This window comes from Malaclemys terrapin, chromosome 13 (genome assembly GCF_027887155.1).
Source record: "Malaclemys terrapin pileata isolate rMalTer1 chromosome 13, rMalTer1.hap1, whole genome shotgun sequence".
Taxonomy (NCBI): domain Eukaryota; kingdom Metazoa; phylum Chordata; order Testudines; family Emydidae; genus Malaclemys; species Malaclemys terrapin.
This window is the reverse complement of record NC_071517.1, coordinates 14,689,846-14,711,578: the sequence shown is the minus strand read 5'-3', so window position 1 is coordinate 14,711,578 and position 21,733 is coordinate 14,689,846. Positions and strand designations below refer to the sequence as shown.

Here is a 21,733-nt window from a genome sequence, read left to right as displayed (position 1 = left end):
AGTACCTGAGAAGATACCATCTCTGTGTAGCTGCTGAGTGTGTCCTCTGAAAACTTAGCCAGCTGTAGCAAGAGAAGAGACCAGTTACTATCAGTGTGCTCAGAAATGGTACATGAGACGCATCCCTCTCTGAATAAAAACAACGAGGAGTACGGTGGCACCTTAAAGACTAACAGATTTATTTGGGCATAAGCTTTCGTGGGTAAAAAACCCACTTCTTCAGATGCATGGAGTGAAAAATACAGATACAGGCATAAATATATATTGGCACATGAAGAGAAGGGAGTTACCTTACAAGTGGAGAACCAGAGAACCTCTCTGATAGTGTTCCTTCCGCGAGATGAAGGGAGGGACCCTACTCTCTACTGCCATACCAGAAGAGACCAATGGTCCATCAAATCCAGTAACCTGTCCTCCAGTAGTCCATGTTATTATTTATCTGTTAAGCATAAGCACCATGCTTGGTGCTGTACAGGACATGGATGAATACATGGTCCTTGCCCTGAAAAGCTTACAGACTCAAGAGACAGATTAGACCAGTTAGATGCACCAGGAGGCAGCTTTTTCTTAGGCTGATATTTTGAGGCAGGACATGGATGAATACACGGTCCTTGCCCTGAAAAGCTTACAGACTAAAGAGACAGATTAGACCAGTTAGATGCACCAGGAGGCAGCTCTTTCTTAGGCTGATATTTTGAGGCAGAAGGAGGCAGTGTTTGAACTGATCTGGACTGGGTGAAAGCAGGGATCTTTAAGAAGGGATTTCAAAGGTGGGCAGCTGTAACATCAGGGACACAGAGGAAGGAGGCAGAATGAAAGGGGCTATAGGATAGGAATGAAATCAGGGATGTAGGCGGGGTGGAATCATGCAGAGCTTGGAAGGGGAGGGAAAATTATAGATGACGATTTCACAACTCAATGTCTTGCATCCAATGAGCGGAATTCTCATCTTGACAGAAAGAGGAACAACTCACAAAACTAAAAAAAATAGCGATTGCAAGTGTAAATAGAATAAAGTCCCCATCAGTAATACTTGCACTTGGGCCAATTTCACAAACTTAAACAACCCACATGAGCCAAACAGCTGGGAGAAAATTTACATAGAGAAATGTGAGTGATCATTGGGAAGTGTTTAAGAACATTTTAATAAATACCCAAAAGGCCACAATCAAGAAACAAAGGTACACTGGTTAGAAAACCAGCCTAGCTTAGAAGAGAAGTGAAAGCAACAATAAAAAATAAAAACAATACATAACAGATGGAAAAAAGAGGAAACTGACAGCAATGAATAAAACTTAGAAGCTAGAAAATGTAGAAAACATTGATAAAGAAATGAAAAGGACACATGAAGAAATCTATAGCCAACAGAGTTACAGACAACAAGGAAAAGGGTTTGGGGTTTTTTTGAGTTAAGCATATCAAGAACAAAAGGAACCATGACAATGGGAATGGTAGAATTGTCAACAATAATGAAGATAAAGAAGAAGTGTTCAATAAATATTTCTGTTCTGTATTTGGGAACAAGACAGATGATGTATTCATATCATGTGATAATGATGAAATGCTTTCCCTTCCAACATTAACTAAAGAGGATGTTAAACAGCAGCTATCAAAGCCTGACATCTTTTAATCAGCAGTTCCAGATAACTTGCAGCCAAGAATTTTAAAAGAGCTGGCCAAGGAACTCTGGACCACTAATGTTGATTTTCACTAAGTCTTGGAACACAGGGGAAATTCCAGAACTAGAAGGCTAATGTTGTGCCAATACACCTCTGCTCCGATATAACACGAATTCAGATATAACACGGTAAAACAGTGCTCCGGAGGAGTGGGGCTGCACACTCCGGCAGATCAAAGCAAGTTCGGTATAATGCGGTTTCACCTATAACGCAGTAAGATTTTTTGGCTCTCAAGGACAGCATTATATCAGGGTAGAGATGTATTTAAAAATGGTAAATGGGGATGACCCAAGTAATAATAGGCCTCTCAGCCTGACTTCAATCTTGAGCAAAATAATGGAAAGGCTGTGTCACAGGGTAAATGAAGTAGGTCCAGCATGCCTCTGCCAGAGCAGGTGCTCTCATTTGGCCAATTAAGAGGGCGGCGGCAGCACCTGGGGGCTATAAAGGACCAGGGGAGAGAGACATGGCGAGTCAGGGGAATCTGAGAGCACAGACCAGTGAAGCAAAGAAAAAGGGCAGGAGGTGAGAGCTGCCAGAGCCAAAAAACTAACTGTGGTTCCTGAGAGAAGGCTGAAGGCAGGAAAGCAGCAGCAGGAGTTGCTTGATGTCTATCAGAGAGAGAGAGCCAAGTGCTGCAGGCAGGAAAGCAGAAGAGGAGCTTACTTGAGAACATCTCCAGGGCTGGACTCAGAGGAACCATGAGAGGGCCAGAAGGAGAGAGGGATGTTCCCCTGATAACGATGATCTCCCAGCAGAGAGGCTGTGGGAGTTTCCACTGGGAAGAGTGGGGTTTTAAGGACTATATACAATGGATGTTGGAAATGGACTGTTTGGGATTTTTCTTGGGAAGCAATTAACTGTGTTTTGGTAATAAACTGGCTCCACGGAGGGGCATTATTTAAGCAAAAGAGCCTGAAGTGGATTTACTGGAGACTCTGAAAAGGGAAATTGAGGCAGGTGTGCCTGTCATGCCACAGGAGGCTACTCCAGGCGGGCCATTCTGTGACAGGGTGTTATAGGACTGGATTAATAAAGAATTATGAGGGTAATACAATTAATGCTATCAACAAGGATTTACAGAAAACAGACCCTGTCTAACTTGATATAATTTTTTGACGAGATTACAAGTTTGGTTGCTAAATATAATCATATTGATTTAATATATTTAGACTTCTGTAAGGCATCTGACTTGGTACAGCACAACATTTTTATTAAGGAACTAGAACCAATACAGGCACACATTAAATGGATTAAAAACTGTCTAACTGAAAGGTCTCAAAATGTAACTGTAACCAGGGAATTATCATTGAGTGGGTATTTCCAGTGGGGTCCCACCGGGATTGGTTTTTGGCCCTATGCTATTTAATATTTTTATCAATGACCTGGAAGTAAATGAAGTAATTAGTGATAAAGTTGGTCAATGACACAAAGATTGGGGAGTGCTAAATAATGAAGAGGACAGATCACTGATACAGAGCACTCTGGATCACTTGGTAAACTGGGCACAAGCAAACAATATGCATCCGTATATGACCAAATGTAAAGTCATACATCTAGGAACAAAGATCACATACTTACAGGCTGCGGGACTCGAGCCTGAGAAGCAGTGACTCTGAAAAAGACTTGGACGTCATGCTAGACAATCAGCTGAACATGAGCTCCCAGTGTGACACTGTAGCCAAAAGGGCCAATGCAATCCTTGAATGAATAAACAGGGAATATGGAGTAGGAGCAGGGAGGTTATATTACCCTGTATTTGGTTTTAGTGCAGCCACTGCTGGAATATTGTCTCCAAATCTGGTGTCAACAATTCAAGAAGGATGTTAAAAGTTGGAGAGGGTTTAGAGAAGAACCAAGAAAACAGCCCTTATAGTTAAAGACTCAAGGAACTGTATTTAGCTTATCGAAGAGGAGTAACTTGATCACAGTCTATAAGTACCTACATGTGGAACAGAAATTTGAATGTTCCATTTAGCAAAGGTGTAACAAGATCCAATCGCCCAAAGGTGAGGCTAGGCAAATCTGAACTAGAAATAAGACACCTTTTAAAACAAAACAAAACAAAAACGACACTGAGGGTAAATAACTATTGGAACAACACGCCAAAATTTCTGGTGGATTCTCCACTAGCATTTTTAAATTACCTTTTAGAAAAACATCCACATTTATGTTCTACTTCAACCACATCTATGTCACTTGAAGCCAGAATTAATAAAGGAAAATCCTATGTCCTGTCTTATGCAGGAGGTCATATTAGAAGAGGACTATAATGGTCCCTTTTGGCCTTAACATCTATTAGCTTGAACTTGATGGGAAGGGGAAAGAAAACAGAGTTACATGGTCCAGCTGACAGAGAGGAAGAGGGTCTTAACTGCTTTATTCTGAACGGAGTAGAGGGAAGAAAGGTAGGAATGGCAAGGCCAAAGAAGAGACTGCCCTAGTCAAGACCAGAGTGACGAAGACCTGAACAAGCTTTGACTGTAGGGACATGGAGGAAGGATCATATTTGAGATGTCATGGAGAAAGAACTGGCAGGATTTGGTGAACTGGGAAGAAGAGATAGGAGACAGAAAAGGACACACCCAAGGCATGAGCTGGGGTGGTAGGATGGAGGTGTCAACAGCAATGAAGAAGGGAAGACAAGGAGCTCCTATTTCACCGTGCCAAAGAACCAAGGATAGAAGCTGAGTGTTCCTGACAGTGAGCACGCAGAGGGGAAACCACTAAAAGGAGATGGTGAGGGAGCATTTGGATGCAATGGATGCAGTATCTGCCTCATTCTACGCCAGCACCAGGATACAGGTGACTTCCACTGACTTCAGTGTAAGTTCTGCATATCCTGTAGGGAGAAGACTAGGCACCAGGAGAGTATGGAGACACTGAGTCCCAGGGAGGACAAGGAGGTAGTCTGAGCAATTGTGCCAAAGGCAGAAACTTCATAACAGATGTTTGAGAAGCAGATAAGCACACCATAGTGCACCTGGCTAAAACCACATCGGGAGCAGGTGGGTGGGGAGGTTTCCAATATCCATTGAATGATCAGCTTATATCTCAGAAAACTCAGGATCAGAACCCCACCAGCCTCTCCAAGAAAAAATGCTAACCCTTATCTGCCCTTATGGGAAATAATCCTCACCTCCTTAGCCCCTATTCCACTGCAGGGAGCATCCCTGTAATCCAACCCCCAGCAGTTCAAGTGGCAGCTCCCAGACCCCATGGGGAATAACAGCAGTTAAAAGAGGACATCATAACACCCAGCCACTCACATTCACTAAAGGTTCCTTTGTTCTGGCTATTGCATCTCATTTGTCTCAGTTTAGACTCCCACTATAGAGTACAATTGTCCATCAGTTGGCCCACAGAACCTGTCTTAAATGGATCTATTTGACTGTGGGATAAACTCCAAGAGAAGAGCTTGGGCCACCTGAAACTGGTCTGGAGAGAGAACTGGGAACATACTGTTGGGAACAATGCTGTTGCTCCCCAGGGAGATGGGCTAGACATGACCCAACAGAGGTCACCCAACTGTAATTTTTTAAGATTCTGTGGATTCACCTGATTAACAGACTGCCCCCTGCGTTCCTCTCACAGAGACCATCACCTTCTCTGCCCCTCCCTCCGCACACAATGACCTGACATGGGAAATACCTACCAGCGAGGTGGACGAGGCCATGCTCATCTGGGCCAGGACCTTGGCTTCTCCACAAGCTGTAGCAAGAACCCACAGGACAGGAAAGAGCAGTGGAAGGATGGGCAGCACGCCATTCACCTGAAAAACCACCATAGGTCACCAACTAGAGTCGGCACAGTGATGAAGCTAGAACTGAGGCCAGTCACATGACTTCCTCTTCACCACAGCACAGGGACAGACACGGGGCAATATCAGGAGCAAAGGATGCAGTTTGCAAAGACCGAAAGTAGTGCAACACACTGAGGAGCCCTGAGGGAAAGACACCCACAATCCATGGGGATTTGCCATAAAAGAGGCAGTCAGCAGTTCACCCCCACTTGCAGTCAGTTTTCACAATGGATCTGGCATTAAACCTTAATATTAAAAAGAAAAAATCCAGGGCAAATAGATTAAACCCCATCGTGATGGGAACACTAGGGATACAGCTGCTGTTCTGTTTACTGTTCAACTGAGTGCTTCACCTGACCTCAGCATGCACAGGGAGAGAAGCAACTCTGAGAAGGCGTGGGAGGTTTGTGTTAAAAGGAAATTAGCTGCAGTGTACGCGTTGGTTAGGAGGGAATGGGGTGGGCACAAGAGACTCTTTTACCTGCAGCTGAAGAAGAGTGTACCGCCAGGAAGCAATTCCAGGAGCAGAGAAAATGAAGCGCACAGCATTGGTGATCAGGAAGCCAGCCTGTTAGTTAAACAGAGGAAATACCCTCAACAAGCCACCAGTTGGAATGAGAGAGTCTCCACTCCCCTTAACACTGCAAGCCCTGGAAAATCCTGGAGGTCAAAGCTGGTTTGTTACTGCATTACCAAACCTCCCCCCCACAACCTCCTCCATCTCATTGCTACACCTACATACTGACTGTTCAGCACCTTCTCTGCACTTCTCTGAGCTACCCAAACTGAATATAGGGTTAGTGACTAGCTGGAACTTCCCATGAAAGCCCACAGGTTCTTAACTTCTACTGGGATGGTCCTGGCCTGGCAACTTTGGAACAAGATTGGTCATCAACAGCAGTGGCTTGAAAGTCAGACCTACCAATACAATAGGGACGGCATACTTCAGCATCACTGACTGCACTGTGAACCTCTCGTTATCCAGAGCTGTCACGGGACGTGACAAAGCCATGTCCAAACACCACCTGAAACATCAAGACCAGTTAGGAGCCCCAGCCCATGCTACAACAACCAACAGTCCCAAGGCCCTAACATTGCATCTTCCTCCACTAATCTTTTTAGTTTATCTTGATCAGAATAGCTTCATGATGGGAAACTGATCACTGTTTCAGAGACCCAAAGCCAGGCATTCCATACTATTAGCTTTGCACTTGACACTGGAGTAAATATAATGCACTCCCCTTGACTCCTCAGCTGGTTGACCGCAGCTCTCAAACCCCAATTTGCATGTCTGGTCAGAGAACATTCAGATACCTACATCTCTAGCTGACCAGAAGGGTCACTGATGTTACTGATTAAATCTCAAGGAGAAATGGCACTTGCAGAAAATCCCACCCACTCATAGCGAAAAGATCAATAGTCATATGAAAGAGAATATTTCCCTCTCAGTTTCTAAAAATGGGCTTTGCCCCCCTGCTGAACCAGATCAAGTAACAATGAAACACCTGCCTCATGCTATCTGCAGCCCTCTCACTCTTCCTTTCTTTGCTCATCCAAGAATGAGCATTTTACTTAAAATTACACCACCCTAAAATGGAGAGCAACTATCCCTGCAAGTTAGTATTCTCTGCAGATCCAAACCTCTGTGCCCAGAATTCAGAGATGATGCCTCTGGTTAGAAAGTTGACAGCTAGCCTTGTCCTTGGTCTCTGAGTTGCAAACACATACTTAAAAAAATAAAATAAAAAGGAAACTCAGATCCCTATAAAAATGGGGCCAAGTGAAGGGCTTGCTATCAAATGCAGAAATTCTCTGATCTCCTTGCCGCCGCCACCACCACAAATCAGTTTGCAGGTGAGGTGCTAAACCAGCAGTTTGGAGAATATGGCTTTCTGCATCCATCTGACCTAGCAGCTGCTGAGAACCAGTGAAGGAGTCCAGTGAGAGTCTTATAACTCTAGTATTCCCAGATAATGGATAAGAGGTAATATCATCTATCTGAAGCCCCCTGTACCGGACTGGCAAAACTCCACCCCTTCTGATATAAGGCTGCAACAAGAACCAAGCCACCCTGTACAAGCATGAAAAGCAGTATTTAGCACACCTGACATTGTCAATCACTGGGGTCTTTAGGACACGAAAGAGACGATACAGCTGAGGATTCTGAGGTCCCTTCTTCACTTCACCCCTCGGGGAAGGTGGAGGAGAGAAAGGGGGGAACAAGTCTCCTGGCTCGAGAACAATGTGTTCATCATCCTGTTATCAAATTAAAGAAGAAAAGACAGGCAGACAATCCAAAGGCTGCACAATCAGACAACTCAATGGAAATCTCCTGAAAGGCATTGGTGTTTTAGTACCACAGAAATCTGTTCAACACAGGACACGTTTCCTACACCGCTTAAACTATCAATGCTTTAAAATTCATTTGCAAAGTTGCTGAACTGAATGTAAAGTAGAATGCAACACCTATTGCATAATGCAACACTTACTCCCCAGCATAACTGTAGCATGTATGCACATTCCACAGGAAAGCATCTACACTATGGTGCTAGTGACATAACTAAGGTGCCACAGCTGTGCAATTGTAGCACCCACAGTGTAGACGTGACCTTAGACAACGAAGAGCATCAAAAGTAACTTTAAAAGCTGAATTTTCCCATGTCTTTCTTGCATAACACATTTCCTCCCACCCCCATCTCTAGTACAAAATATGAAATCCTGCCCACTTGCACCTATTAAAGATCCCTAACATGCTTTTGTAAGAGAGGCATGTTATTTCTGATGCCCTGGCCAAATTGTAGCTTTGCTAATTTCGTTCCACTTCTTTAAATTACCTATAATAATTGTCTGTGTGGCTTGTGAATGTGGCACTCTTTTTCATTTCTTGTCCGAAACTGGTGTTGCTGTGTTGTGAACACCTGCTGCATTCCAGCCCAGAAGTAGTTGCATTAAAAGCAGAGAAATGATCCATGTAATTCTTTTATCTGCCTCACAGGAATTTGTAAGGCTTAACTTTTAACATTTGTAAAACAATGTGAGCTCCTTGGCTAAGAGCTTCTGAAGAGCATACAGTATTACTATTATCTTCATCTCTTTGCCCCAGCATCTTTAAATTTTTCTAATCTAAGTGCTCTCTTTGTTCTTTCAAGTGCTCCTGTTTGTACCACCAACTCTGTACATTCGCTAAACAAATCATCCCACAAGTTTCCATTCTATGAGAGCTGCTTTCAGAGCCAGGAGGAAAGCCAGGCCCTGCTGCTTGTTTTGCTACATTGTAAAGGGCAAGCTTCAGTATCCAAACACCATGAAGGAAGGGTTTTCTGAAACAGCAGGCTGTTCACAGTTTGTTCCCAAATAAGAGCTGATCAGTGGATAATTATACCACACATGAGCTAAGATGTTGTCCAGGTAACATTCCCACCAGTACTGGCCCCTCCCCATCTTCCAAGATTCCCTGAAATTATTCTGCAATCTGATGGAGATATGCATAGACTCACAGACTTCAAGGTCAGAAGGGACCATCATGATCAAGCATGATTTTCTAACAGATAAGTCTAGATCAGATACCACTTGCTGTCCTGCAGTGAGAACCTAAACATTTTCTCCTGCTCTTTCTCAGTCAATTTCTTCCTTAGCTTGTAGTTCCAGCCCTCTTAGAAAGTTCATCCACTTTCCCCCCATGTATCCTATACAACAACCTTACATTATCAGAGAGCAGAAAGGAGAAGGTGAGAGCAGATAAGCCTTTATTTCTCCATATGAAATGCAGGGTACAGTCCCCTTCTTTTATCAGAAAGGCATATTCTACACAAGAGTTCCATACGGAAATACCGTGTTCATGTTGCGAGTTCTGTCTGCAAAGTGAGTGCAATGAATTCACAGCAAGGAGCAGAGAGGAATATTTTGCACACGGGTTCATTTAAGATCTTTAGTGACAGTGACTTTCTGCCTAAAAACCATCTTCTGGCACAAAAGCAACACCCACAGTTTCAAAATGGGAAGGTGTCCTACTGAATTATCTAGTCAGATGGTTTAATACAGTTATGATCAGAAGCACAATACACTCCTTTTCTGTCCTGTGGGAGACAAGTAACATTATGCTTTGGCATCATTTGTGTGACTAAGTTGTTGCGGTTTGGGGGTTGGCGGGAGAGCTGTTAATATAAAGCACTTTTAGCTGCACAAATGAAGTGCAAGGTGAAGCTCTTGAGTGTTCCGAAGGTAGGAAGAGATCAAACACACAATGAGAATACTGTGTTCTCTGGGAATTAGTCACCAACAAGATCATCCTGGGAAACAATCTTTCATCATGGCACAGAAAGAAAACAAGCGAGTTACCTTAATCCCTCTCAGAGAAGCAAAAGACTCCTGCCCCGGTCTCAGAGCGATAACGTCTCCCTCTACTAACAGGCTGACGGGTAGGTTTACGAGATGACCATCCCTGTAGGCCCAGTGGAGGGACCAGGATGGGGCAAAAGGCATGTGAAGGTCGGGGTACATGGAGTCTGGCCACTTCGGCTCTTTGCCATCTTCCAGGGTATCTGAAAGCACAGAGAACAGGAAAGAATGAGGAAGAGCCCCGCTGGAGAAGGGCTGGTGAGCCCGTAGGTATTTACCTTCCACAGAATGATCCCTCCAATGCTAATCCCACACAGTCCTTATGATCTCCTGCCATTTCCTTTATTCCCCCATGCGGGAGGGAAGGTCCCTCATATTTCCCCATCCTGTACAGACAGCTACCAATAGCCAATTTGCAACATACACCAAACGCCAGGTAATGCAGAGATGAACCTATGCAAGACAAAGGCCAAGAGAATGTCCCAAAGGGCCCCAGGCTGAAAATAATTACTCCACCTTCTGCCAGGCATAGGCTCCCCCCAGGCTTGCTGTCCAAACTGGGAGGGTGCTCACTCACAGCTGTTCCCACACACACGTCTCTTGCTGAAAGGGTGCTGCAGTCCCTACGTTCTCCTCTCTTATTGCTTGCTGGAAGGCAGATATTTTTATGAGATGCTCAGAGTCCGACTTACTCCAGCACACAGACATAATGGCCATTTGCCTTACCAGGTTAAGGTACAAAGCATTTGAATTATCGCAGCTCAGCACATCACATCTAAAGAGGGTGGTGCAGAAAGCATGGCTCTCAACAGCCTGCCTCTGTATGAGATGGAGCAAGACAGGTAATCTGAATACAAGTAATGGAGACACTGAGGTTTGGAGAGAAATCCAACAGAGGGGGAAGCTGTGAGTGCATGCATGACAGCCCAAATGGGAGAGGGCACATAGAGACCTCACCGTTTATCTTGTCGATGATGGTCCGGAGCCTCCTTTCAACCTCTCTGCGCTTCAGCCTCTCTTGTCGTCCAATCAAGAAGAGGTTCAGGAGGAGGAGGAGGAGGAGTGCCAGGGCATTCACAATCTCAGCACCTTGGCTTTGTAAGGCAACAGGAAATAACCAAGAAGCAGAAGAGGCATGTGAGTAAAGGAGCAGAATATGCTCCTCCGGGCACAGATATAGATGCTCACCTACCTGCCCCTTTATTCTTTCATCCCACTGACTCAAGTACTAACATTATTCATAAAGAAAAGCAAAGGCATTAAGCTCATGCTTTGTCTTTAGAACAATTCCACTGGAGAAGTTCGACAAGATCTGCTTTGATCCAGAGATACCCTTATAAAATACAGCCAGGGAATGATGAGGTCCAAGTGGCAGCTCTCTGCACTCTTCCATGAGGCACCCCAACCCCCAGTTCAGTTTCAGGATTATCCCTCTCTATTCCCACATCCCAGGACATCAGGGGGTCTGGTACCACTCTACAAAAAGGAGCTTGTACAGTTCCCGAAGGGAGGCAACCTCATTCCCTCCATCAGATCCATTATGGGATTGTTGAGAAGCGGATGAGCTCCCAAAACGAGTGTTTGTCAGAGACTGGGGGAAGGAGCTGATGGGGACACGATCTGGGCATGAATGAGCCCAGTGATTAAAAAGAATTAGCGACCACAATGCTAAGACAGCCATATGCACTACAGATACAGTATAAAACTACCCCCACTCCCCCTCAAATAGCAAAGGATGCTTTGCTCACCTCCCGTGTGGCTGGCTCCCATAGCAGCACAACAGCAGCAGCACTGCCAGCAGCATCAGAGATGCACCCGGCCAATGGAAACAGGAGCAACGGTTACCATGGTACAGGAAACTGCTCCTCCACACCTCCTACAAAGCAAGAGTAGCAGAGAGACTCAGTGTCAGCTAAACACAGATCTAGTCCTTTAAGAAGCATAACATAATGGGGGGACGGTAGAAGTTCACAAAACCACTGGGGAGCGAACATCGTTTGCAAAAACCCTCAAAACAGTCAAGAGCTTCCCACGTCAGTGTTTATCTGAGTGCTAACACACTAGCAGTGGATCAGATGACTGGCTTGGGTGAATGCTCACTGCCTTGCAATGCCCTGGCACAATACAAAGGCGGCTGTGCCAGGATGTCTCATTGTCACTGATCCAGAGGGGAGAACAGACATTTTTAAAATGGAATTACTACAAATAAGACTCTAGAGCTTTGTATTTAAATGTGCAGGACCCCCCAACAGTAGCTGACGCCTCAGGAGAGTATGTTAAGCCTCATAGCCCCATCTGCTCTAAACAACTCCCTATGTGCACTGAGAGAGACAACTTTGGAGCCTCTCTCTACAGAGATCATATTTCAAATACAGGTAAACCCCAAATTTACAAAGCTCTTCCGGGTACAGGGAGAAGGAAAAGGCAGCACACATTCACCTTCCTAATGCTGGAAGGGGCGGGAGGCTGACTAGGTAGGAGTTTCAGCTTTTGCTGCTCCGAGGAATCTCTGGGTTGAAGTTAAGCTCCTAAATTCCAGAACTGCACAGTTGCAAAAGAGCTATAACCTTGAATAGCTCCTAGCATTAGCCCCAAGGAACTGAGAAGCTCCACAAAAGCAGACCCTAACGTAACTGACCTTCAATTAACTCAGAGTTTTAGCTCAACAAGGGTTGGGAAAGCTTGGGGATGCACCATAGGTCCTTTGTGCGATCCATACGGGGAACTGGTCTAATTCCCAATTTCCAAACTTTAGGGTTCTGAGAGACCGATAGGGAAGGTCAGAACCTACTGTGGGCTTTTTTTTTTTTTTTTGGCCTCACCTTCCATGAAATCACCTTCTTCCTTTCCTTCTGATGCCCCTCCAGCAGTGCTGACAGCTGGTCTCTCAGGATAGTGAGGGCCTTCTTTGTGGTTAGGCCCAAACTTGAGGTCATCTCATCCTGGAGAGCAGAAAACAGTCTGTTTAGTGCTTCACCATCATATTTCTTGGCTTTTTCCTGCTGGCAAAGCACTACGTCCCCGAATGCCTTGGAATCATCTGCAATGTTCTCACCCTCCCATGAACTTTCGACTGGCCTGCTGGAATAAAAAGCAAAGATGATCGCAGGCAAGAAACACATTGGTGAACACACAGCTAAATGCTCCATCACAGCAGGAGAACTGAGAGACGAGGTCCAGAGGACAAGAGTGTCTCTGGCTGGCAGAGACTAGGAATGCTACAAAGGGAGCATGCTCGACTCCCAGAAGCGAGGGAGGTTTAAACTGATATCACGGTTAGGGATCCCAGGTGATTTGCCAAGTGCAGGTTATGAATTTATGTCCTAGCTGGAGCCCTTCAGGTCACCACTCCAATCTAGATCAGGTGCAAGTGTCATAAGCTGTATCTATTGAGTCCCAAATTTGAGACAAAAGCTAAAAACAAGCAGCACAAGATAGACAGTTAGGCTGAAATTTTAATGATGCAGGATACATTGCTTTTCTTTTAATGTTTCATGTTTTAAATTTTTTAACAAGTTTACAAATCCTTGCCATATAAATATCAGGAACAAAATAATCACTACAACAGTTAGCTTTTGTTTAGAGACATTATAAAGGAATATAGTCATCAGATCTTTCTATTTAATATGTTAAATTACAAGGCCTATAATAAGTTGCTTCTAGTGATTTTATTAAATTATGTAAGTTAAATCTCTATATACACATATGTAACAGACCAGCACTATCAAATGTTAATATTTAAAAAAAAAAAACCAAGTATGCTGGGGATTTTTTGTTTTTTTTAACAGGTGAATGTACTTTGAGCATTGAATAAAAGGTAACCAAATATCTAAGTATCTACCTGCCCTCTTTCTATTTTATTGGGTACATAATTGATGTGTTAATTTTTCCATAATCTCCCTTTAAAAAAAAAAATCATTCCTTAATGGTTGGGCAATTTTTCTTTTTCCAGTGAGAGACTGCCAACAACCGAGCAGCTACTAGGAGATAAGAGATCAATTCTTCTTTTCCCCCCTGTGTGACCATTTCTGCCCTAGAAGGATTACCAAGGGATCATTTGGTAATACAAATTTGTGATATTAGGTTACGGACTGCATCCCAATACTCTCTAACGACTGGACATGTCCACCATACATGCATAAAATCTCCTCTTTAACCACTATTTCTCCCACATTTATCCCCACCCTCTCTCTCTGTGTGTATATATATGTATATACACATACATACATACACACACACACACACACACACACACACAAAAAACCTGAATGGTGAGAGGTAGCTTTGAAACAGTATCTTAAAGAAATTTTATTTTATTGTGCTACAGATTGAGGCTGCTGGTCCTTTTTTCTAGATCAAACCAGATTCTTCTAGAGTAATTTGTCTATCCACCTCCTTTTCCCAGAGTGTTATACATAGACACTTTTTTGTTAGAAAAGCTGTCTGCAGAGATCTATATAAATTAGTTATAATTTTTGTTTCCTAATTGATCAGATGCCATCTCTTCTATTAAAATTAGCTTTCTGTATAACAGGTTTCTTAGAAAGTTGAGAAACATAATGCCTCACTTGAAATTACTGGTACAAGGGGGGAGTTGGCCAGTTAAAGTTAATTTTGATCTCTAAATAAGTTAGAAATGTTTTGGGGTTTTTTTTGTTTTTTTTTTTACTGAATAGCTGGCCCACCATGTGTATTCCATGGCTCTCCCAATCTTCGAAGCTCTCTTGTTCACAATTTGGGTTAAGATCTGGATTATTTGTAATGGGTGTGATTGGCAAGGGAAAGGAACTTATTTTATGTGTAGTTATATCCTAAACACAGAGTAGCCTTTGCTAAAGGATGTGCGTAAATTTCTGGAGAATGAGATTTTTTTTTTTTAATGAATCCACGGTAGTTTAGCAACATTCTTACTGCCACAATTATTTTGTTTAATAAATACCCCATGTTTGGCAGAGTTAGAGCACCCCAAATTCACTACTACTTTGAGCTGGCTGGCTAAGTATACCTCTACCCCGATATAACACGAATTCGGATATAACACGGGGGCTGTGCACTCCGGCGGATCAAAACAAGTTCGATATAACGCAGTTTCACCTATAACACGTTAAGATTTTTTGGCTCCCGAGGACAGCGTTATATTGAGGTAGAGATGTAGTATCACAGAATATTTGGAACAGCTACTCCATCCTGTTTAATGGGCCTGTATAGAGTATCTGCACTCACTCTTGGGCTTTCCTTATTGCATAAAAATGTTGACATCCTCTATATTCCTCGAGGGTTTTATCTGGGATAATCCCAGAAAAATCTGGAAACAAGAAAGATATCCTTGGCAGAATGCTCATTTTGGCTGCGGCTATACTTCCCCACCAAGAAATTAAATACTTCCCTCAGCACCCCAGATCTTTGTTCATTTCCTGAAGTAGTGGTTTGACACTAAATCATGAAGCTCTCCTATGTTGTTTGAGATTTGAATTCCCAGGTATCTTATAGAATTTGTTGCCCGTTTGTACCCAAATGTTTTCTGGAGGAGAGACTTTTCAGATTCTGGCATTTTAGTATTTGGCATAATTTACTTTAAATCCAGACACTTTCCCAAAGTTCTAGATTTCGTCAGAAACTAATTTGAGAGAAATATAGGTTTAGATAAAAATAATATTACATCATCTGCATATGACACTATTTTCTGATGTGACCCTGCAAGTTTTATTCCTGTGATGGATTCATTGTTCCTTATCCTCTGTATTAAAGGTTCCATGTCCAGTGCGATAAATGAAGGAGACAATGGACATCCCTGCCTAGTCCCTCTGTGTAATTCAAACAAACACCATGAACGCAAACGGCTGCTTCTCAGCTCATGTAAAGAGCAGTTATCCATTTAGGGAACTGGGGGACAAAGTCCACATAGGGCAGGGCTTGAAACAGAAAGGCTCACTATTCTCTCTCCTTTCTCTGCGTTTAGTGACAATAAAAGAAACAGATTTTTTTTATTTGGTATTGCGGATGATTCCAAGTCCTCTCTTAATACTTTCTGAGATTTGTCTATCCTTAATGAATTCAGTTTGATCTGGGTTTATATAAACTGAGAGCATAGACTGCAATCGGCTAGCTCGTATTTTTGCTAGAATCTTTATGCCATGATTTAACAGTGATATGGGCCTATAGGAAATGCATATAGTGAGATCTTTTCCATCTTTAGGGAGAATAACCACAATAGCTTTTTTTCATAGGTTGCAGAAGTTCCTCCCCTAACAGAATAGTGTTGAAGGTAGCTCTCAAGCGACCCACTAATACCTCCTTAAATACCTTGTAAAATTCAGCTGGAAAACCAGCAGGTCCTGGAGTTTTACCACTTTCCATACTTGCTATTGCCACTAGGATTTCTTCTTCTGTTATTTCTTTATCTAAAGAGTCTTAAAAATTTTGCTTATCTTTGGAAAGTCTGTTAATTAAAACAAAATCTGGAAATAACTTCAGAACTTGGAGTATCTGAGGTAGAGAGATTTTTATAAGCAGCAGCAAAAGAAGCACATTTCATTAGGGTGCGTAACTATCTTTTTGCTGATTGTTCTAACTGGTGGAATAATACATTGCTCTTGAATCCCTTTAAGCGATCACTTTTATTTCCTTTTTCAGAAACCTTCTGCTTTGTATACTAAGGGCTTTTTCAGTGGCACCTGTCACCAACATATTCAATTTTCCCCGTATATTTAGTTAATTGTTATAGATGTTTTTGAACCTGTGTTTTTATGCATGTCTTGCAACCTTTTTATCTTCTGCTGTAGTTCTATTTTTTCTTGAGCTCTTTCTTTTTTCAGGTGAGAGGCTCTGCTTATCAACTGATCCCTAAATAGTGCTTTACCTACCTCCTAGAGAAAGCCTCTCTTTATGTTGTCAATATCATTTATCTGAAAGAACTGAACAATGTCCTTTTTAATTTCTGCAACCCAATCTTTTTCTTGGAGAAAAAGGCAGCTCACTTCCCCACCCCACCCCTCAAAAAAGTGATCCCTGGGACCCATCCCAGCTGTCAAGTATCACTTTACTGTTGCATGATCTGACCATGTAATGTTGCCAATTTCTACAGATTGTGTCTGCTTCATTAAGGATTTACAGAATAACATTACATCTATTCTAGTATATAACTGATGAGGGTGTGAATAAAATGTGTAATCTTTTTCCACTGGGTTCAATTCTCTCCATCAAGGTGACAAATTGAGCTGTTGGCACAGAGAAGTCAATGCTGCTCCCGCTTCCCTATCCCCCTGGTCTTTTAAATCAGATTTGTCCCAGTCAGGAATAGATGTGCAACTGAAGTCTCCTCCAAGTACAATTTCCCCTTCCCCGGAGTGTTGCAGTATTTTACAGAAGTCCTTCTGGTTGAGAGCATACACTGAGCCCATCATTATTAATTACCCAGCAACTGTGTCCTACAACAATCTATAACTTCCCTCCTTCTCCTTACATTGAACTTTAACTTGAAAAGGTAAGTGATTATCAAATGTTATGCCCATTCCTCTTCTCTTTAGCTGAAACAAAACATGTCTCTTGAAACCAATTACATCTTTCATGCTCATAATCTGTCCCTCCTGAAAATGAGTATATTGAAGTAAAATAATCTGAGCGGGGGTTTTAAAGTTCTACCAGGGCTTTTTCCCTTTCAATTACATGATGTAGCCCTCTGACATGCAAACATGTCACTTTAAAAGAAAGAACCATTGAGAGTAACTATTCAATTTATTTAAACAATTGAAATTATTGTGATTTTTTAGCTGTGTGATGGCATGACCCCTTGTGTTGTCATTGTCTCTTATTATGTTGCATTCAAAACTGTGTGCCTGAATAGGGCTTGGTTTGGGTTTGTACACTTCCATATCTATTTCTTGTATTAATTCCCCACTTTCCCAGTTCCCTCCCCTCTTTTGCATTCCCCTTACATTGTTTTTATTTGTGGATTTAAAGTAACAGGTAAAACGGTCTCCAAGTGACTATGCTTTGCTGAACCCTAAACCCCTGTACTCTCACCAAGAACACTTGGGCTATTTCTCTTGCAATCCAAAGGAGGTGCATTCTCCACCTATGGGACCTCACCCCCCACCCTTAGGGATAGATTACCACCTAATTATTTTGAGTTACAAGGAGGATTTACACAGACCCTCTAAGACTCCCCACCCCATCCCCCTTTTCTGTGGTCTGCTCCATTCTTGGGATTTCATCCCTTACCCACACCACCAATTCCCCTCTTATTGTCCTTTATTTCCTCTATGTTTTAAAATACAGTACACAGCTTTTACCGATCACCCCAACTAAAGCAAATTTTATACTATTTTCTTTATAACATTGATATAGTTACTGTTCATTCCTAATGACTCCCAAGAAATCCCTTCTGGTTAGTCTCTAGGATATGCCTTAAGTATCCGAGTTCTCTTGTTCAGCTTTACTTCTGCCATTGCCAATGTATTCTCTAGAGTGTTTTGTCTTTTCTTTTTCTTGTTTCATCATTTCCTAAGAGTTTTTTTAGCAGCTTAACTGTAGTTACTACTTCTGGAGAATCTTCGTGTACATCTGAGGTATGGATTTCTATCCCAAGAGACTGAAGTGTATTTTTGCCTTGTCTGAAGACACTTAATATATAATACTAATTTTAGAAGCTGAATGAGACTTTAAATGGGAATCCCCATCTGTAGCAAAAAATCTGCCCTTCCGAGTGCTGCTGTAATTTCCTTCAGCTCTCTTCTCTTTTTTAAAGTTAGGTCAAAGAGGTCATGGAAAAATTGCAGCTTGTGGCCTTGGAGAATGAGCTCTGAATACATTCTGATTTTTTCATAATTAAATTTTTCTACTAATGATCATGAAATTTCACAATTAGGTCTCTGAATTTATAAGGCCCAGGCAGGGGGAGTGGCGTCCTGTGTGCTCTCTCCACTTTTACACCTTTCAAAGAGCTCAGATGCAACAACTCCAGGATCAACATTTTTACCTACTGAATTGGATTGTCTCCTTCCACATTTTCAGGCAGTCCCTTACTTGAGAAGGAACAACATCAGAATCAATTTTCTATCTCATCCGATTTCAGGTAGATCTCTCTCTCTCTCTCTGCGCCATCAGTGCCATGCAGTTCTGTTTCCCTCTCACTTACTTCTCTTATGCCAGTCTCTAGCACAATGACTTGCTCTTCCAAGTCAGCAACTTCCTTCTATACTGCAAGAAGCTTAGTTGTCCGATCCTCTCTCATGGACTGAAACTCAGAGATCATCTCCAGAATGTTGGCTTTGGTAGCCATTTGATTTTCCTCAGCCTTGCTATTTGTGCTTGATTTGCCTGCCATGTGTTCACTTGGAGACAGAGAAGGAGGTATCTCTCTACACTATGACCCAGAAACACTCTCCTTGGTGAGGTACCTTTTTAAATGTTCAGATTTTCTTGGAGAATCTAGCCTCTGAAACACTGTGATCTGGTTGGGGGGTTGGGGGTTTTTTTTTTTGTTTTGTTTTTTGCAGGAGTTATTAGGTTTTTTGCAGGAGTTTAGTAGGTTTAGGGGTCAATGGAGGCAGATTGCTTTGCTATTACAGTAGAACCTCAGAGTTACGGACACCTCAGGAATGGAGGTTGTCTGTAACTCTGAACAAAGCACAGGTCGGGCGCCAGATTCAGCAGCTGACACTCCAGGCCAGGCTTCAGCACCAGCTGAGCTCCCGCCTCAGCTCCAGCAGCTTCTTTTCCTGGGTCAGACCAAGTTGAGGGGGGGGGGCGGGAAGCGTGTTTGTGCCCCTGTGTAAACACTGTATCCCCCTCCCACTGGGGAGGGGGGGTGAAAGCGGTGCAGGCCCCAGCGCTGCTCCCAGGGCCATCCCTAGCCATTTGAGGGGCTGTGTGGGGCCCCAGGTCTCTCCCCCCCCCGCCAGGATCTGGGAGGCAGGAGCTGTGGGGGGTCACTTTCCCCAACCCGAGCAACATGGCTGGGGCAAGGAAAGCGGAGCAGGCTGAGGCCGCTTCGCTCTGCTTCCCGCCGCCAGTGAGTGCGGGGGTCACTGGGGGAAAGAGATGGAATGGGGGCGGGCTGGGGGCAGAGCAGAGGAAAGGGTAAGGGGCAGGGCGGAGGAAGTTGTCCGGGGCCCCACACCCTCCTAGAGAAGTCCCTGCCCCTTGAAGTGGGTGCAGCCTGCGGGGGGGCTGGCCGAGGGATAGGGCTGGTCGCTGGAGCTGGTGCTGTCGCGTATGCAGCACACAGCTGCCTAGGGCACCAAGAAAATTGGGGCAATTTGGTGCCCCAAATTTCATGGTGCCCTACACAGCTGCGTATGCCTAAGGACGGCCCTGGCTTCTCCTGCTCTGCTGGCTCCGGCTGCCAGCCCCAGCATCTTCACCTCTTAGCTGTAAGTGGCTGCCCTGCGCGTGGGGGTGGGGTCGGGATAGGCAGCCCAGATGTGCCTACCTTTAAGATGCAGCACTGTCTCAGTACAGTATTTGCTCTTTTTGTGTGTGTCTCTCTCTCTGCTGCTGCATGATTAGTTACTTCTGGTTTCACATGGTGTCCCGTTGATCGGTCAGTCCATAACTCTGGTGTTCGTATCCTTGAAATTTTATCCCCACAAAGTTCAGGATTTGGGCAGCCATGTTATTCTGCCTCCTGCAGATCAGCCCAGGATAAAGAGCTTCAAAGTCAGGACAACAAGAGTCCACAGGAGCAGGTTATAGAAGGTGGCTACTGAAAGAGCAAACAAGTGGCCATTTGATGACCATAATAGAAGCAATGTTACTACCAGACTACTTACTTTCACATTCCAATACCGTGTCACGGTTAAGCCTTAAATAATCCCTGGCTGTTTCTATGCATATTCTGGGCAGTGGGTTTATGAAACACTGCTGGATCAGACTACAACTAGGCCCTTGTGGCTTTTCTCCATTAGACTAATAACCACCTCTGTTGAACTGGAAAATTGAACTGGCAGTTTCAGATGAGATCATGAGGTTAGGACCAAAAAGGAATATAAAAATATTAAAGACAAAATGAAGTACAGTGGAGCTTTGGAATAGAAATCCAAGTCGGAGCACTTATAGGCGAGTGGATGCAAACACATTGGTGGTACTGACATGTGTCACGGAACATGGGCTACCCCACACCTTGAAAAAGCTTGAGTGAACTTCACTGTTTAACAAAAGTGAAGGCCTATTTAACACCAGCCAGAACCTGACACAATGCAGGCAAGCACCATGCAAGCTTCACACCCCCACCTCACCCACTGACACTGCTCTGCCAATTTAGCTCAATCAAGAGCTGCAGCTTCTCCTGCTATTGGAGTCACAAGCTCCTCAGATAGCTAAGCCAATGCAGTTCAATCTCAACCGTTCCTACTATTCAAGGCCTGCACGCGCACACACACACACACACACACACACACACACACACACACACACCCCTTCTCTGCAAGTGCACCTCAGTTCTGACGTACACACTCTTGCTATTCCAGATCTGGATAGGATTGTGATGTGCATGGATATCTACAGGAAACGAAGCTAGGCTATTAAACGGACTTTCACTGGTGATGCAAACCAGAATTTGAATCTGGGTTTCAAGGGCTGAGCCACACTCTAGAACCCCCCACCTAGCCCCTTTCCCTGCTCTCTTTTAGCAGATGAAGTTGCAAAGCATTTTGCAGCAAAATGAAAATCTAAAGCAGAAATTTCTTGCAAGGCAGAGACTGGGATACTGCCTGAACTGCAGCTTTGACAGAGCTAAAAATAATCCTACTATAATTCTCATTTTCCGTGTTGGTGATAGGATTAGAGGAAACAGTTCCGTGTTTCTCTTGGAGGAGGACCAGGTAACATCAATGCAGAGCTAAACATAGGAGTCTGAGAAAGATTCCCAGCAGGGAAGAGGGCAGGCAATTTCGCCCGCAATACACAAGCTACT

The 21,733-nt window shown here is 43.6% G+C and overlaps 1 protein-coding gene across 3 annotated transcripts in view; it reads right to left on the bottom strand.

Moving 5' to 3' along the window:
• The window catches only part of TMEM94 (transmembrane protein 94), a 95,730-nt gene that overhangs the window by 37,534 nt on the left and 36,463 nt on the right, over positions 1 to 21,733 (bottom strand). For all 3 annotated transcript variants that reach the window (XM_054047508.1, XM_054047509.1, XM_054047507.1), the window contains 9 exons: positions 12,642 to 12,761; positions 11,568 to 11,695; positions 10,777 to 10,913; positions 9,820 to 10,022; positions 7,586 to 7,737; positions 6,404 to 6,506; positions 5,963 to 6,049; positions 5,335 to 5,451; positions 6 to 62 (listed from right to left, as the gene is read on the bottom strand). In XM_054047508.1, coding sequence (XP_053903483.1) covers positions 6 to 62; positions 5,335 to 5,451; positions 5,963 to 6,049; positions 6,404 to 6,506; positions 7,586 to 7,737; positions 9,820 to 10,022; positions 10,777 to 10,913; positions 11,568 to 11,695; positions 12,642 to 12,761 — 1,104 coding nt within the window. The remainder of the gene's footprint in view (positions 1 to 5; positions 63 to 5,334; positions 5,452 to 5,962; positions 6,050 to 6,403; positions 6,507 to 7,585; positions 7,738 to 9,819; positions 10,023 to 10,776; positions 10,914 to 11,567; positions 11,696 to 12,641; positions 12,762 to 21,733) is intronic.